At 40.9% G+C, this 17,274-nt stretch overlaps 2 protein-coding genes and 1 pseudogene across 2 annotated transcripts; 2 read left to right on the top strand and 1 right to left on the bottom strand.

Annotated features, from left to right (window-relative positions):
• Positions 1 to 3,638: 3,638 nt before the first annotated feature.
• On the bottom strand, positions 3,639 to 12,253 carry LOC136492846 (uncharacterized protein At3g27210-like). The gene is made up of 4 exons (XM_066488897.1): positions 12,112 to 12,253; positions 4,120 to 4,200; positions 3,844 to 4,027; positions 3,639 to 3,708 (listed from the first exon to the last, which is right to left on the bottom strand). Exons 1-4 carry the CDS (start codon positions 12,251 to 12,253, stop codon positions 3,639 to 3,641), a joined length of 477 nt encoding a protein of 158 aa, XP_066344994.1.
• LOC136494884 (uncharacterized) lies at positions 7,015 to 7,948 on the top strand (annotated as a pseudogene).
• Positions 7,966 to 11,400, top strand: LOC136494883 (uncharacterized). Its single transcript, XM_066491052.1, has 5 exons — positions 7,966 to 8,177; positions 8,385 to 8,530; positions 8,765 to 8,986; positions 9,574 to 9,984; positions 11,235 to 11,400. The coding sequence occupies exons 1-5, from the start codon at positions 7,966 to 7,968 to the stop codon at positions 11,249 to 11,251; spliced, it is 1,008 nt and encodes a 335-aa protein (XP_066347149.1). The 3' UTR covers positions 11,252 to 11,400.
• Positions 12,254 to 17,274: the final 5,021 nt, after the last annotated feature.

Genomic DNA, 17,274 nt, shown 5'->3' with positions numbered 1-17,274 from the left:
GGTAACTCCGTAGATAGCCTCGGGCCTTCCCCACGCGCAAGTGGGTCTCCGACGTGCCTTCCGGCAAGCCTCTCCTGGATGCTCCCTATCGTCCTCACTATCAAGCTTCCGGCCGAAACGCCATGGGTCTTGTTCCCTTCGGTACACGGTAGCGGTCACACCACAAACGCGGTTGGTGTGATCTCGTAAGACTACAAGCCTCTCCGATGTACAACAATAGTGCGCAAAAGCACCGAATGGTAAGAGGTATGCAAACCTCACTAAACACTAGGCCTAAACCTAGAGCAAGCACATAAGCGGTGGTCTAATGAACCTAAGCACTTCGCAAAGTATATACGCTAATCACCTAATAAAACACTAAGCACTATGCAAGTGAAGATCACTAAAATGGTGTATCAACATCCTTGGTATGTTTCCTCAGCTCCACACTACTCAAATGGCCGGTTGGGGGTCTAATTATAAGCCCCACTGAGAAAGTAGCCGTTGGGGACGAAATCCTGCTTTTCTGCTACTGACCGGACTCTGACAAGCGTCCGGTCAGCACTGACCGAACGCGTCCGGTCACGAAAACAGCTCTCTGGAACCTTACTGATGATGACCGGACTCTGGCACTCAGCGTCCGGTGCAGCATCCTGTGCAGCGTCCGATCGCTGCTGCTGACACTACTGTTGCCGAGCCTCTTGATCGGAGCGTCCGGTGCAGCGTCCGGTGCAGCGTCCGGTGCAGCGTCCGGTGCAGCTTACTATGCAACGTCCAGTGCAGCGTCCTGTGCAGCATCATGTCACCTCTGTGAGCTCGTTTCTTCGCGATCTTGCGTCCGGTTTAGTTCCTATCTTCGTACTTAGACTTTGCTTGATATCTTGGGTCTTCTCTTGTGCTTCTAAGATCTTGCTTATGGTGTTGATCTTCGGATCATCACGTCGCCTTCGTCCAAGTCACGTCTTGCACCCTATTGAACTACAAAATAAACACTTGCAAATTCTTTAGTCCAATTTGATTATGTTGGTCATCAAACACCAAAATCTAAAGTAAATGGGACTAGGGTCCATTTCCCTTACACATATTATTTGATGATTTTTTAAAACCTTTTATGCCTTATTTTCCGCATATTCTTAGTTCTGACTGCTATGATGAAAAATGCCCAATTCACAATTTGAGGGACAGTTGCATAGTCAATCCTTCAATAATCTATCCAACCGTTTATTATATTTTCTTATTGAGACACTTGCATTGGAGGCAAGATTTCTTAAATGAAGCCAGGCTCCAAGCCCATAGAATTTGTATTTTTGAGCGACCAGTGTTTCTTCTCCTCTTAGACCTCTTTGGCTAGTTTACTCGTTGCCCTGCTCGGGCCTCTTCTCTTCTTCCTCTCTTTGTTGTACAGTTTTTTTTTTCCTTTTGTACAGTGGTTCATTTTGGTTTTAATAAATTCTATGGTGGTGGCCTCCCCTGCTGTATTTCTGGTTCAAAAAAAATCTTATTGCAAAATGCACTTGTTTAAAATATGCCGTACAACCAAAAATAAAATATGCAGTACATGTTTGCATTATCCTTCTGATTTTTCTTAGTATTCAAACCCTTCTGCTTTACCTCTTTGGTGCTTGTTAAGAGTAAAGTTCAAGCAACATACCAGATACAGAGAACGGGTGCGGGAGGAGAGGAACTATAGATGTCATTCCATCGTCTGACAAAGGAACTCATATAAGGGACTTGGCTTCTGTCATGACATTAAATCTTTACTAATTAAAAGTATATTAAAATTTTCAGATGCGGCTTATTTCAGTCCAATTACTGATATATGAGATCAGAGGATGACCAAAGAAAGTTTGTTCTAGGTAAGCAATTCGACATTGCAACATTAAGTATGTTGACAGTCCAGCAAACACAGCCAGATCAAGATTTGGCGGTCTACCTGATATGCATCTTTTCTTAACTTTTTCTACAGAACAATATGCCACTGTTGTCCGTCCTACTTTTAGCACTCAAGAAAAGAACAGGAATAAATATGTACTCACGCATGAATTTGGCGGTCTACCTGATATCCATCTTAGGAACTTGTGTTTTTCCTTTCACGAAATCATAATTCAACATGGCAATACTAGTGTCTGCTCTTTTGTGCAACCCTTGAAGCTTTGCTCCAGGATTAAGCTTGGGAGGTAGCCTGAATTTGATGACTTGTTCAGTTTCATGGCTTTGAAAGAAGGCTTCATGTGTTCCTCAGCATGAACAGGTTTTCTCTTCTCCAGAAGAAACTCAAGCAGTATCTGCATGTTGTTTATATACTAGTATAAGAGAAGGCTTCGATCTGTCTACCGGTATCAACCCACTTAACAATGTACAGTCTCTTGATGGAGTAAAATATCAGAATCAAGAATGCAAAATTCAACTTAGGTTTCACTTCATGTATATGTGCAGTTAAGTATTTAACTCTTCTCATGCTACAAAAATCATGAATGCCCACAATGAACTAGTTGCTTTCAAGATGGTGTGTTTCGCTTCGCCACAAAAAATGAAAAGCATGATTTAACATTATTTTTATGGAAATCTTATGCGCAGATTATTAATGTACAATGCCTAGAATTAAAAAGTTTTGTTTGCAAAGAAAGATCTCTATCATTGTCCAGAACTGAAAAGTGTGTTCGGACATTGATTTTTCCAATGTATGCATCTTGTCAATTAATTGCTCCCAATATTCAGAACACCTGCACTTCTTTTTGTCAAAAATCATTGGCATGATTATACCAGGCATATATTAAAAGAGGATGACTTTACAAGGTATGCACAGAATAAATTGAAACAATTTGGGAAAACCTGAGCCGAGAAGAAAGAACACCTGCGCTATAAGATGCATTCATTTTCATTCTAAGAAATGAAGTTCTCCGTCCTCAGATTGACAAAGCAAAAATGTCCATTTATCTGCAGCAGGATGGCGTTAAATGCAACAGTGCAAACACTTTCTAAATTCCTGATCATTATTTTTTTTCGATAACCACCAGTCTCTTATTAGAAATTTAGAATTCAGTGGAAATTCAATGCTTTACGAGCTATTGCCAAAGGAAAAGGTTGCAGTGTTGCACTTTGGCAAAAGGTTGTTCTTTGATCCATTTGTTATTTTGTAAAGTAATGTCTGTCAGCTTGTGTTCCAGAGGTATGCCAAACTGTGATTCCTTGATAGCAGCATAATTTGAATGATACATCCGATTAAGGATATGCAAAATCAAAGGGGCACCGACAAAGTTTTCATCTGTCCCAAGTCATTGGACATCGCAATAGTAAGAATGTTGACAGTCCAGCAAACACAGTGAGATCAAGTCTAGACAGAAATCAGCAATTTGGAAAGGACAAACCAGTCCTGTATATTTTTACCCTTGGGACAAACCAGCAATAGTAAGAATGTTGACAGTCCAGCAAACACAGTGAGATCAAGTCTAGACAGAAATCAGCAAACACAGTTTCAGCATTTCAGAAATGAAAAGACATATGTACACGCACCTTCGTGGCCAATTAGAAACTTCTCTCTTTCTTTTTACATCATAATGCTAGTTCACTTTATCCTTCTGCTCCTTTTCCTTTTTCTTCTTCCTGCAGCTTGTGAAGCTACGCTTCCAGACTAAGGTTGGGAAACAGCCTGACCTTGATTACTTCTTTGATTTCTCAGTTTTGTGAGAAGCCTTCATGTGTTCTTCAGCATGAACCGCGCTACTTTCACAATGGGGCATTTAATTTTTTACCACTCTTATGAATGACACCATAATACGTGTCACTGACACATGAATTACTGACATGGTATTTTATATACCACTCACCTCATAAGTATGGTAAAAAAAGTTAATTATTCCCCAAATGGGGCTACTAACATCGGTGACACTGTCATCCTCGTCGTCATAGTGTTGCTTCTCCTGAAGAAGCTCGAGAAGTCTCTGCTTCTTTTGAACCAGAGAAGGACCCGATCTGTCTACCAGTATTCGCCTACTTGAAGGTGTTAATCTCGGATGATCTGGTGTGCTGCCTCTTGATGGCGTGAAATCTTCAGTTAATATGAAGAAACATGTCAGAAGAATGAGAAAATTTGAATCCCAGTGCTCCAGCACATGTGTGTCTACTTGTTCATGTTTTTACCTCCTCTCACACTGTAGAAATCATCTTCACTGTCGGAATCTAACCTGGGCCTTGCTTCGAAGAACAACTCATCTTTGCTTCCTGGCCACATGGAGATACACATGTTATTAACAGAACAAAATTAAGCGCGTTTTGTCTCCTACCCAACGTCGATGTATCAAAGGCACGTGTGGAAGTGCTGATGCAATTAAAACTTACACAGAGTAATGTCTTTTGCAGCTACAACTTCACTTAGTACAAGGTAAAGCAGCAAGTGGGTTGGAAATCGAAGAAACTGTTGTAGTAACATTGAAGCTAAAAAGAAAATTCCCAAGGATAGAGAGTTGCTACTTTTAACTATTGTTGTCAGAAAGGTGAAAGGCTTGACTTCTTTTTTTGTTGTGAAAGAATATGGGTGTAGATATTATTATTGAATTTCCTATGTCTAGGAAGTGCTATCACAAGGTCCGTTTTTTAGGGTGTGTTTGGTTTGAAAAATAAGGTGATCCATTATCTTCTCACTCCTCACTTTTTGTATTTGGTTTGTGGAATGAAATGAGTTGATCCATCACCACTTCATTTCTCGTAAGCTAATAATTAGTATATGCATGAGGAATAGGTTAATTCCACCAAAATTCATGGGATGAACTCATGATACATCACCTAATGAAGTATGGAGTGACTACACGAACCAAACACACCATTAATGTCAGGGAAAGAAGACTAATGCAATTGACTTCTAGAAACGGAAAGTATATTTGGACATTAGTTTTTATTTGACCATTAACAATTGGTCATAATATTCAGGACAGCTCACATTTAAGCGCCGTTTGCAGAATACGACGCATTCGTTGGAGGAAATAAAGTTGTTCGTCCTAGTTTGACAAACAGAGAAGGTAGTACAACCTCGCCCGATCCATATAGAAAGAAGTCAATGAAATAGGCCACAGGACAGCATTAACTCGGATAGTGCAAACCACATTCGTCTCCCATCCTTCAATTCGAATTCATCAGCATTAACAATTTCCTATGGGACGTGCGTGCATTTACCTTTTTCTCAGGCACAGGACGGTCGTGCTTTCAATTCCTTTACCTTCTTCTTAGGCTCGTCAAACAATCAGGTGAGCTAACTGTCTTGTCTTGGTAATATGATCGTCCATCTCCATCCTGACCACTCACCGGATGAACAAATAATCCTACCAAACAGACTCGACAGCTTTGTTTTATGCTGTTGCGAAACATGCCGCCGGGGCCAACTAACACGCTGGAGTCTTGCGCGTGTCCAGGTGCCAAGATAACATAGTTAGGCCTAGTTCGTTTCTACCGGATTGGCCCGTTCCGGGTGGATTGCTGCGGCCTGTTGGCGACGGCGGGGCAGCGCAGCGCGAGGAGACGACGACCCTACGTCCCTCCCTTTCCTCCTCCTTTTCGCCGGTGATCCCCTCGCTCTCCCCTTCGTCCTCGTCCTCTCTCCCTCCTCTAGGGTTCTTTGATCTTGAACACGATGGTCTCCTGGTAGTTCGATGGATGATGATGTGATCAGTAGTGGGGGCTAGAAGTGGGCGCCGATCTATCCTACTCCAAGTTGACCTAGGTCACAGGCGTGTTCTTTAGTTCTTCGATCTAGAGAAGAACTCACATATGTGAAGTAACTATAGCACTGTGATTAAACAATTGATACTTGTAGTTTAGTTTGTGTCACTAGTATTTCCTCAAGTCCGGCTATCCACTACATGCATTTTATGGTGGCATTGGCATTCAGATGGCATAGTTTGCTTTTGTGAGCGCCTGCATTTTTCCAACTGGAACGTTTGATGTATTCTACTATAGTTGTCAGCAGGTTGCTAGGTTGAGTCCCCAAATTTATTTATTTTTATTAATCTTCTGGCCTAGAATCATGGAGAAAAGGGTGAAATTGACCTGCACTGATCCCTGATTTGAAGAACAGTGGCTTCAGTCACGATTCTTCGTGCGCACTTTGCTTATGCTTCTGCTGGAGAAAAGACATAAACATGAACTGTCCAGAGCTTAGATTAGGATGTAATATCTAAGCCCCGGACAGTTCATGTTTACAGTGACTTTCCTTTCCTCTGTAACCTTTTGTTAGTGGTGGTAATTTGTTGTGATAGAGGGCCTATTGTTAAACACGTCGACGATTAACTAGTGTAGCAACCTTTTTGTGCCCTTTCTTGTGATGTGACGATTAACTAGTCTTTTGTGCTGACTGCCTTCCCTGTTTCTTTTGACCACTAATTTTTCTTGTAGTGAGAGCATTACTGTAGCAGATGTGCTTTCCGAGAAGAGGCTTGTAACATTAATTCTGTTTAATGACCACAATATCATAGAGTTACTGATTGTCAGAACTGAAATAGATGGACTGCACATAATTAGTTTGTCCATTCTTTAGTTTGTTCCTAAAATTGATACTTTCATGTCTATACAGAGTTTTGTATAATGTTGATATATGACTGATTCTTTAGTTTAGTAGGCAGTAACTTCATGTGTCTATTTTTCTATACTTGGCCGTATACATAATATTATTTGTTGACAGTAAATAAAAAAAAATAATTTTAATTCTAGCATGTTGTTTTCAGCTATTTTTCAGTTTCCAGAAATGTAGCATGCAATGCTAAATGTATTGTGTATCCTCCAGCACTATTTAGATGTATTATATAACCCTCCAGCACTATGTGACTTGCGGTTTCTTGTTACTTGTAGATCTCTCCAGCACCATTTAGAGTTGGGGAAGGTGAACCTCCGCCTTCTTGGGATCCGGTACCAACTACAGAAGGTACTTCAGAAGCTTCTATATGACATATGCTTCTATATGACTAATCTTTATTAGAGCTTCTATATGACATGGTTAATAATATTTAGCTTCTATATGACTATAAAATTATATGCTTCAGTTCTACAATGCGTCTCTTACTGCGAGATCGTATTAGAAAGAGGAGGGAGGTAGAAGACGATGACATGATGCTATTTAATTTCCCTGCCTTATATCTTATGAGTTCTACTAGAGGGGGAGAAAGGAAGAAACGTCATACTTCGGAAGAAACAGGCGAGGTTAAAGTTCGTAGACTCCTCGAGGGACATGTCAAGAACTGTCAAGTTGCATTTAGGATGGAACCACACATCTTCAGAGAATTGGCAACTTATCTTAGAAGGAAAAGGCTTGTTGTTGATACTAGGATCACGGTGGAGGAGAAGTTGGGTTTCTTCCTATACATGTTAAGTCACAATGCCTTGTATGAGGATCTCCAAGTGTTCTTTGGGCACAACAATGACACCTTCCATCATCACATCAACCACTTCTTCAAGGTGGTCATTCCTGCACTCTCTCGCCGTTATCTTCAAGCTCCTGATCCTAATCAAGTGCATCAAAAAATCCAAGACAATCCTAGATTCTATCCATTTTTTCAAGAATTGTCTAGGTGCCATTGATGGAACTCATATTCCTATTTCCATAGCCTCTGAGAAAGCTTCTCCTTTTAGAAATAGGAAGGGCACACTAAGCATTAATGTGATGGTGGCATGTGTTTTCAATCTCAACATCACTTTCATTTCTAGTGGATGGGAGGGATCAGCTACAGATTCCAGAGTGCTACGATCAGCTATAAGCAAGGGCTTCCAAGTACCTCCAGGCAAATTCTATCTGGTTGATGGAGGGTATGTGAATACTCCATCTTTCCTTGCTCCATATCGAGGAGTTCGATACCATTTGAAAGAATTTGGGGATGTACATAGAAGGCCGCAGAACCCAAAGGAACTCTTCAACCACCGCCACGCACTACTGAGGAACCCTGTGGAAAGGGTTTTGGGGTGCTTAAGAAGTGCTTCCCCATTCTGAAAGTTGCCACGTTCCACATGTTGGAAAATCAAGTAAAGATACCTATAGCAGCTGCCATCTTCCATAATCTAATCCGATTACTTCATGGAGATGAGGAATGGTTAGATCATCAGCCAGATAATATCCCTCCAAGTACCTTTGTTGCTGTGCTAAGTGGTGATCAAATGAATGACCTAAATGTGGGTTCAGTACAAGGCAACGCTTTAAGAGACACCGTCGCCCAAGAAATGTGAGTTCAGTACCAGCAACATTTAAATTAGTCTTTGAATAGGTTCTAATAAGTTCATAAGCTTGTAATAAGCTTGGATTGTAATTAAGCAAAGACTTCTTTTTAGTCTTTAAGCTTGGATATAATGAGCTTTTGTCATGAATAAGCTTGGCTTGAATAATTGAATAAGCTTGTAATAAGTGAATAGGCTTGTGTCATATTTGACAGCAATGGTTGGAAAGGCTCCCCAAAGTTGAACATGATTGCAAGGGGGTCGCCAAAGATGCATAAGTTCCTGGCTACAACAAGTGCTATTAAAAAGAAGACTTCTCCTAAATGCAAGAAGGCAAAGAAGACTGGAGGTTCTCCGAAAGGTATGGTGTTTAATTCTCTGCTATTATTGCTGTTATTTCTCTGCTGCTGTTTGCTACTAAAAAGAAGTTTCTTGAAGTAATTCTCTCTTGCACAGTTTATTCCAACATCTGCTATTATAGAAGTTTTAGTAAACATGTAACCTGTAAACTGTTATTTCTATTTGTTGATTGTTGGTAGCCTATAAGCTGTCAATAATAAACTGGTAACCTGATGTCTGAACATTGTTTATGTAGTACTAATGCAAAGAGCGTACTGGAATCCGGCCCTTGAGAAGTCCCTGGTAGACATTCTCCATGAGCGTAAATATAGTGGCTACAGAGGTGACAACGGTTGGAACTCTGAAGGGTGGAATAAGATGGTGAAGAAGTTCCATATGAGGAACATGTATGTCAACTACACAAAGAGTCAGATTCAAGACAAAGAAGGGCAACTTTGGGAGAGCCTTATGATGGCAGGTTCACTTTCTATAGTTGCAAACAGTGCCAATCAATATATTCTTCCTGCTTCTCACTTTAGTATTTGTTTGTTTCTATCTTGCTGCTCTATATTATCCTGTGATTCACTTGACTTGTCTAGTAGTCTTTGATCAAGAATTTTTATAGTGCTGATGACTAAGCAACAATATGCTAGTTACAATTTATATTTTCTACTGATGGAACAATTACAAGAATGCTTTTCTACTAGTGCTGATGACTAATCAACATTATGCTAGATTTGTAGAGTTAGGATATATGCTTCTACTTGTCACAATTTATAGATGTCAGAACAACAACTCTACATCCATGTTCTTCTCATATGTACTGTCATGATGTAGAATTAAGTTACCAGAGTATATGCTGTTGCACATGTGCTATTTTCTCAGCATGAGTATTGCTTTGTTCTGCCATGAGGCATATGTTTAGTCTTTAACATTGATGAACTAACCTAAAAGTTATGCATTGTTGCACACTTAGTTCGGCCATGAGACATCTTGCAGTACATGATAAGATTGCCCGAATTAAAAAATATAGCTTGATGAACTATCCTAAAAGTTATCGTGTAGGTCATTTGGCTGAAGGTACTTATAATCTCACTTCCCTTGGGCCACCACAAGAAGAAGAACCACTTCAACAAATTCATGAAGTAGAAGACTTGGACAGCATTGAGGTTCATGAGGTACTAGATGAAGATGGTTCAATCACTGAGATGCAAACAAGTGAGCCTGCAACTATTGAAAGAAGTGGACAGCGAGATTCTCTGTCACGAGATGAAGAAAATGAGGTCGTAGCTGTTGAAAGAAGCGAGCATAGAAGAACTAATACTACTACATCAAGCAAAAAACATGAAAAGGAAGAAAAGAGGCCTAAGAAGGGTGAAAGGATTGAAGAAATGATGGGGAGATACCTAGACATGAGGACTAAGCAAGTACAAGATGAGTCTACAGATCTAGCCAAAGAAAAGGAGGTTGCTGAAGGTAATGACTTCTCTATCAAAAGGTGTATATCCCTTCTGAGCATAATGGAAGTGACAAAGGAAGAGAAGGCAAAAGCATTTGCAGTTTTCATCAAGAGCAAAGAAAATAGAGAGGCCTTCCTAAGTGGGTGTGAACTAGATCGAGAATCAACTTTGGTTTGGCTCAAAAGTGCGATGGTCTAACAGGCCAGTCTACTTAATTCATGAAAACTTGATTTTTTCCTTCTATTTGACTACAAGAGTCCTTTAGTCACTGCAAAACTAAAAGAAGAAATATTTTCTAGTTCTGTGAAACCCTTAGAGATGAGAACATTTTAATAGTTGAATTGCTAGTAAGAGGATTTGGACTATAGAGATGCATTTCTAGTCAGGTTGAAAGCTGAGAACTGCTCCTTTCATTTAGCTTGAAAATTGCTGTCCTTTTACGGTAAGGTTGAAAGCTAAGACATGCTCCTGTCATTTAGCAAATGAAACAGTTTTCTTTGAATGGTCAGTTTGTCACTAGTTGTCTATTTTCACCATTCTGATTATGTTTCCACCATTCCTAGTTAGGTAACTGAAATGTGTCTCATGACTTTAGTAAAGTTATTATTATTATACATAATGTGCATCATAAGTTAATAATAATGGCTATCCCTTGCTGTGAATGTATATGTTACTATGTTGTTGTTTGTATCAAGGGACATTTGAACCTCATGGTTAAGTTGGATTTTTTTTATAACCACAGTAATGGCCAAAAGAATTTATATATCACAAACTAGAACAAGTGATGTTTCTTATTTGTGCATGTTAGGGCTTGTTTTTTTCTCTGCCTTTTAGTCTTACAATTTCAATCTAATAGCAGCTATTGGTTCACAGAGAATGCAGTCACTTCCATTTCTATATGTTAGGAAGTTAGTAAAGTTTTTGCCATGTTAGTACTTAAGATAACTGCAGCCAGTTTTAGATCATAGAAAAGAATCATCACCGACATGGTTAATGAACTCCACAGAAGTAAACATGGTTGCCGGCGCTGGACTGAACTTGTGGCAAAATTTGGTTGCATCATTCTTCTGAAACAGTTTGATAAGAAAGGCAAAGAAACCATTTTTCCTTTCAGTTTGATAAGATAGGGATAGAGCTTGTGAAGGCACTGATTAGTTTCATAACTAATCAAAGCTTTTTAAACTGACACAATGATTTAATTACATTGCGAGTCATTTTCGTTTAATTATTCAGTAATTTGTAAAAAAAACTTACTGTCATTTTTAGGGAGGAGGCAACGATGATCAAGAAACATTCGATTGGACAAAGTGTCTGGACACTTCAGTAGGCTTAGACGAGTTATCTACTGGTTTAAATTATGCTTTGGATTTGTGCACTTTTATGATGGTTTGTGTGAGAAAAGATTGTAATTTCATGAGTGGATCATGACAGCCTTTTGGTGCACCTTTTGTCAATTTCGGTAGTAGCTAGCATGTCCTTTATCTATGGCTGCACATTATCTGTGGTACTCTTTGCTGCCCATTACCTCTACATGTATGAGAGCATGATGAGAGACTTGCAGATAAAGAACTCCAAAACATGGGAGATTTATTTATTTTATTTTGCTGCAATGTATGAGAGCTTGTTTTTGCTGCAATGTATTTCATGAGATATATTTACAGCACTCCAAAACAGGCACGTATCCAAAATAGGTATCTGCTGTTAGTGCCCCAGGCAATACCTGTTTTGGATCCCTGGCAAACCGAACAGCAGATGGTTGAAGTAGGGAATAGTTATAGGTAAGGAATAGTTACGTGGCAGGGAATGAGTGGCAGGCACATATCCACTCATTCCTGGGCTGGAAGAAATCTGCTCTGATATTGAATACAAATCAAACGAACGAGGCCTTAATTTGATTCATCCCTTCTTCTTTTTTTTGCATCGATCCATAACAGCCCCCACCCACTAGTGTAATTACGTGTGTTTCTATATGTAAATAGGGTAATTAAATTGATTTCTTTTACAAAAGAGGGAATCAAATGTATACAGTGACAAACAAACATAAAAATTGTGGCATTGTGGATGCAAATCGCTTCATTAATCAGTGATGAAGATTATAGCAAAAGCAGATGCGATTGCTGATAACAGATAGACACACACGTACCATTAACCATGCCGTTGTTGCGATCTACGCCTACTGCGACGACGGTTACCGCCCCGGCACCATCCAGGTCATCCGGCAAAGCCGCCGCCGCCGCCATGGTGTGGGAAGAGGCACTCTTGCCGACGATCCTGAGCAGCCTCATGTCGCCGCCGCCCCTGTCGTGCTCCGGCGACTAGAATCTCGAGGCCAGCACTCAGATTTTCAGAAGGCTCTCGGAGAGGAACACAGCGCTAGCCGAAGAGCGGATGGATATATGGTGTGGTGCACCCATGCGCGCGAGCAAGCAAGCAAGAGAGGGATTGATGGAACGGGACGCGTTGCCCCTTGCCCGGTGTGGTTTTGCCATTTTGCATATGGGTGGTGGTGGAAATGGAAGGAAGGAATCGTCGGGGCGGATTTGAAGCATCGCGTGGTACATACGGATACGCCGCGGCGGAGCAGTCTCACCGTCTCGCGCTGTCCACCTCCATGGCGTGGTTGGGAGCCGTTTGCGTGGTGGGCCACACACCCCACACGTGGGCAGATTGATCAACACAACACATCCCATTAGCGCGCGTATGGATCAGATGATGATAATCTCGGCCACCGGACCGCGTCGATGATGTTGGCGACAAATTCATGATTAAACTCAACAACCATTAATTATATGCTTCCAAAAGTACTGCTCTGCCTCTGCACGACCAGATTTTGGGAACAGACGACGCGTTGTTGACTGTGTCTATGTTTGTGCTTGCTAGCTTTGAGAGGACTTGAATGAAGACTGAATGGTATACACCCACCGTCCACACGTTTCTCACAGATCTTGGAATGCTATATACACCACTCATATTTCCGCTCTCATCTCATCAACAAACATTCCTGTGAGCATAAACCAGGGTCAACTAGGCATAGATAAGTGGGTGTACATGCTTCTATTCAGGATAAAACGACATAGATCATGAACTAGACAAAGGGAGAGACTAAAGAGAGAGAGGGGCGTAGAGGTAGTTGACCATTAATGGGCTTGTCGGGGCTGCTAGACATGGCACCGGTGGTGAGGTCGGCGTAGTCTAGTGGTGTCAGTGTCCGATGATGGAGGCGTCCGGTGGGGAAGCACGGTGGTAGTCGGTTGACGACGCTTCCTGTCGCTTCAGCGTTGCTCTATTAGATCGGTTTAGGGTTAGGAATGTAGGTGGGGACAATGGCGGCTTAGGTGAACCTCATACCGAGTGCCCCGGCCCCCACCTTTCTCTTTATAGCGCTGCGTATCGGGGACCCACCAACCATGATTGGGTTGGGCGCCCCCGATCAGGGCGTGGATCAAAGGCCCAAATTGGTCATTGAGCCAACTTGGTGGAGATCAACCTAACATTCTCCCCCTTGATCTCACCTTATGACTTAAAGTTAAAATACTTATCTCTTTTTCCCATTCCATCATAGATTAGCGCATAGAGCGTGCCTCGTTACAATAGTTAGTACCATTGGATTAAAGCTACAACACGCCACTCTATTTTGAAATAGATTCTTAATTAGGCCCTTATTGTCTAGGAATCATATGCTTTCCCATAAACCCATACCGGCTAAGTGTTCTCTGAACACATTGGACGGTAAACCTTTTGTAAGTGGATCCACAAGCATTTTCATTGTACTTATATGCTCAAGACTAATAGAATGATCCTGGACTGTCTTTCACAACATAAAACTTTATGTCAATGTGTTTGGTATCACTACTTGACTTATTGTTGTGAGCATAACATACTGCTGGCTCATTGTCTCAGTACAACTTGAGTGGCTTATGAATGTCATCGATCACTTTCAACCTGAGCATAAATTTCTTTAGCCAGTTCACCTGTCTCGTGGCCTCATAACATGCTACAAACTCGGCATATATCATGGACGATGCAGTGACGGTTTGCTTGGAGCTTTTCCACGATATAGTTCCCCTTGCGAGAGTAAATACATAGCCTGATGTGGATTTTCTATCATCTACAGATCCCGCAAAATATGAATCTAAATACCCCTCTATATGGAGAGAATCAGATCTTCTATACATTAGCATGAGACCTTTTGTGCCTTGCAAATAACATAAAGCTTTCTTTACCATTCTCCAGTGTTCTATTCCTAGATTACTCTTATATCTACCAAGTATCCTGGTAAGAAAAGCTAAGTCAGGGCGTGTATATACTTGAGCATACTATAAGCTTCCCATGGCTAAACATATGGAACTACTTTCATTCAATCAATCTCATATTGGTTCTTGGGACATTAGAATTCTCCAAAACTATCACCCTTGACTATTGGAGCAAGCGAAGGCTTACAAGCATGCATACTGTATTTCTTTAGAACCTTTTCTAAGTATGCCTTTTGCGATAATCCTAAAACCCTCTTTCTTCTATCTCGGTGAATCTCTATTCTTAAAACGAACGAAACTTCACCGAGATCTTTCATACCAAAATTTGAGGATAAGAACTTCTTCCTCTCTAGTAGTAGATTAACATCACTACAAGCGAGTAAGATGTCATCCACATACAAGATTAGGAAAATGAATTTCCCATTCTTGAACTTTGTATAAACGCAATTGTCCTCCATATTCTCTTTAAACCCAAACTTGCTTATTGTTCTATCAAACTTTAAATACCACTGTCTAGAGGCTTGTTTTAATCCATAAATGGATTTCTTTAGGCGGAATCACATATGTTTTTTTCCTTTCACGACAAAACCTTATGGTTGTGCCATGTAGACATTCTCATATAAATCCCCATTAAGGAAAGTTGTCTTTGGATATCTGATGTAATTCTAAAATGTAATGTGTCACTAACGCCATTATGATTCTAAAAGAATCCTTACATAAGACTGGAGAAAATGTTTTATTGTAATCTATTCCTTCTTTTTGTGTGAAGCTTTTCGCCACAAGTCACGCTTTAAATCTTTCTAAATTCTCTTTGGAGTTATATTTAGTTTTGTAGACCCATTTACAGCCTACTGTCTTGGCTCCTTTAGAAATCTTCTTTGAGTCCCAAACATCATTGGTGCTCATTGATCTCATTTCATCTTACAAGGCTTCATGCCACTTTGATGAGTGAGCGCTTCTCATAGCTTCTTCAAATGAGGTGGGATCACCCTCCATTTGAAATTCTTCTTCACATTCATAGGGTTTGTAGTCATCAGGAATGGCTGGTTTTTTGGCTCTTTGAGACCTTCTGAGGGCCTCATTAGTTGGCGCTTGTTCCATATGGGGATGTTGTTGCTCTTCCTCGTGTACGACAATGGGTTCTATAGGATCCTGAAGGATAGGTTCCTCATGTTCATTTATTGTTGCCATAGGAGAACTGACAACAGGTGATGTCACTACAGTGTCCTACACTGTTGATGCAGCAGCAACAGGTAGCGAGAAAATGGCTCCTGAACCATCGGAGTGAGAATGTATACCTGCCACTCCTCAAGGCTAATTTCTCACGCTATCATGCTCCCCCTGACCATATCATCCTCCAAGAACACATCATGTCTTATTTCTACAAACTTCGTATGTCTATCAAGACAGTAGAAACAATAACCTTTTGACTTATCTAGATAGCCAATGAAATGACAACCGGCTATCTTAGAGTCTAGCTTCCTAATGTTTGAGTTAAATACTTTAGCCTCAGCTAGATAGCCCCACACACATAAGTGGATAAGTGAGGGTTCCCTTCCTATCCACAACTCATAGGGTGTTTTGGGCACCGACTTGCTTGGTACTCGATTGAGAATATGAATGGCGGTTTTTAATGTCACCATCCACAAACTTATTGGTAAGGTGGATGAAAGGATCTAGCAAGTGGCCTAGAGGGGGGGTGAATAGGCCTTTTTCTGAAATTAATCAACTTATGAAAATAGTCAGAATGCGGAACCTCCGGGTTTGAGTGCGGAGGTTCTAGGGCGCGGAGGTTCTGGGACTAAGCGTGGAACCTCCGGGATCAGAGTATGAAATCAATCTACTGCGGAATTTAACGAATGAAAATAGATCAAATGAAATACCAGCCTTCCTAGGGGTATGTTGACCTATCCAAACAGTCGGTTGCACCTAGAAGATGAGGAATTCGTAGATCGGATGCAAACCCTAAAAATCAATCCAAATCACAAGTAATAGCAACAACAACAGCAATCACAGTGAACATAAGGATTTATCCTATGGTTCAACTCACCACAAAGGCTTGTTTACATCCACGTTGTTGAGGTTAGACACAAAGGCTATGGAGTCTCTTTCAACTCGCTCCTCTTCTCCAACCTATCACTAAGGCAATGGGTTAGAGGGTTCCACTAAGTCACAAAGGGTAATACAAACTTCTCGGTGCTCAACCACAGTGGATTGGGAGCTACCGAGCGACCGCTAGCCATCTAGGAGCCAAGCTCCAAGAGTAATGAACACACCAAGTGGTTAGGGCTTCACCAAGTGCACAAGAACGGAGAAGGATCTTCTCAAGCTTTCTCACACTCTCTAGAGCTAAATCCCTCAAGGAATCACAAAGATTTTAGCAAGAGTGTTGGGAGCACGAAGCTTGGGTGAGAGAGAGAGCTTCAGTTCGAGTCTGAGTGAATGAGGAAGAAGATGACCGTTGGGGGTGAAGGGGTATGGTATAAATACCACCCACATCACCCACAAAACGGTATGTTTAGACAGACCTTGGAGCCTCCGCATTTGAGCGTGGAGGTTCCGTGACTGAGCGCGGAGGTTCCACGTAGGCCAGAGAGCAGATAATAATTCAGCTTGGTTGGCTTTTTGTGGCTAGGATTATTTGAGTTGAAGATAGAGTTTTGAGCACTTGGTTCCACCTAGCACACCATTAGTGTTCCCCTTGATAGTATGGCTTGTCCTTTGACTCAATTTCAAAATATAAAATGAATTAACATAGCTCTTTGAGCCGTTGCAAGCCATCGATTCAAGTTAGGGAATCTCCTCCTTTGTTTCTTTGCATCCACGATTAAAGATATTCTATCAAACACTTGTCAAAACCATTAGTCCTTTAATTATGTGGTCAACATCACCAAAACCCACTTAGAGCTTGATTGCACTTACAATCTCCCCCTTTTTGGTAAATGTTGACAACACAATTAAAGCTTATATTTAATTGAAAGATTGAGCTTTTGATAGCAAGAATACAAGGGCTCCCCTTTAATATATGTAAGATTTGTTTGGAATTATAAAAA

The sequence above is a fragment of the Miscanthus floridulus genome, chromosome 11 (genome assembly GCF_019320115.1).
Source record: "Miscanthus floridulus cultivar M001 chromosome 11, ASM1932011v1, whole genome shotgun sequence".
Lineage (NCBI taxonomy): Eukaryota > Viridiplantae > Streptophyta > Magnoliopsida > Poales > Poaceae > Miscanthus > Miscanthus floridulus.
This window is presented reverse-complemented; position numbering and strand designations above follow the sequence as displayed.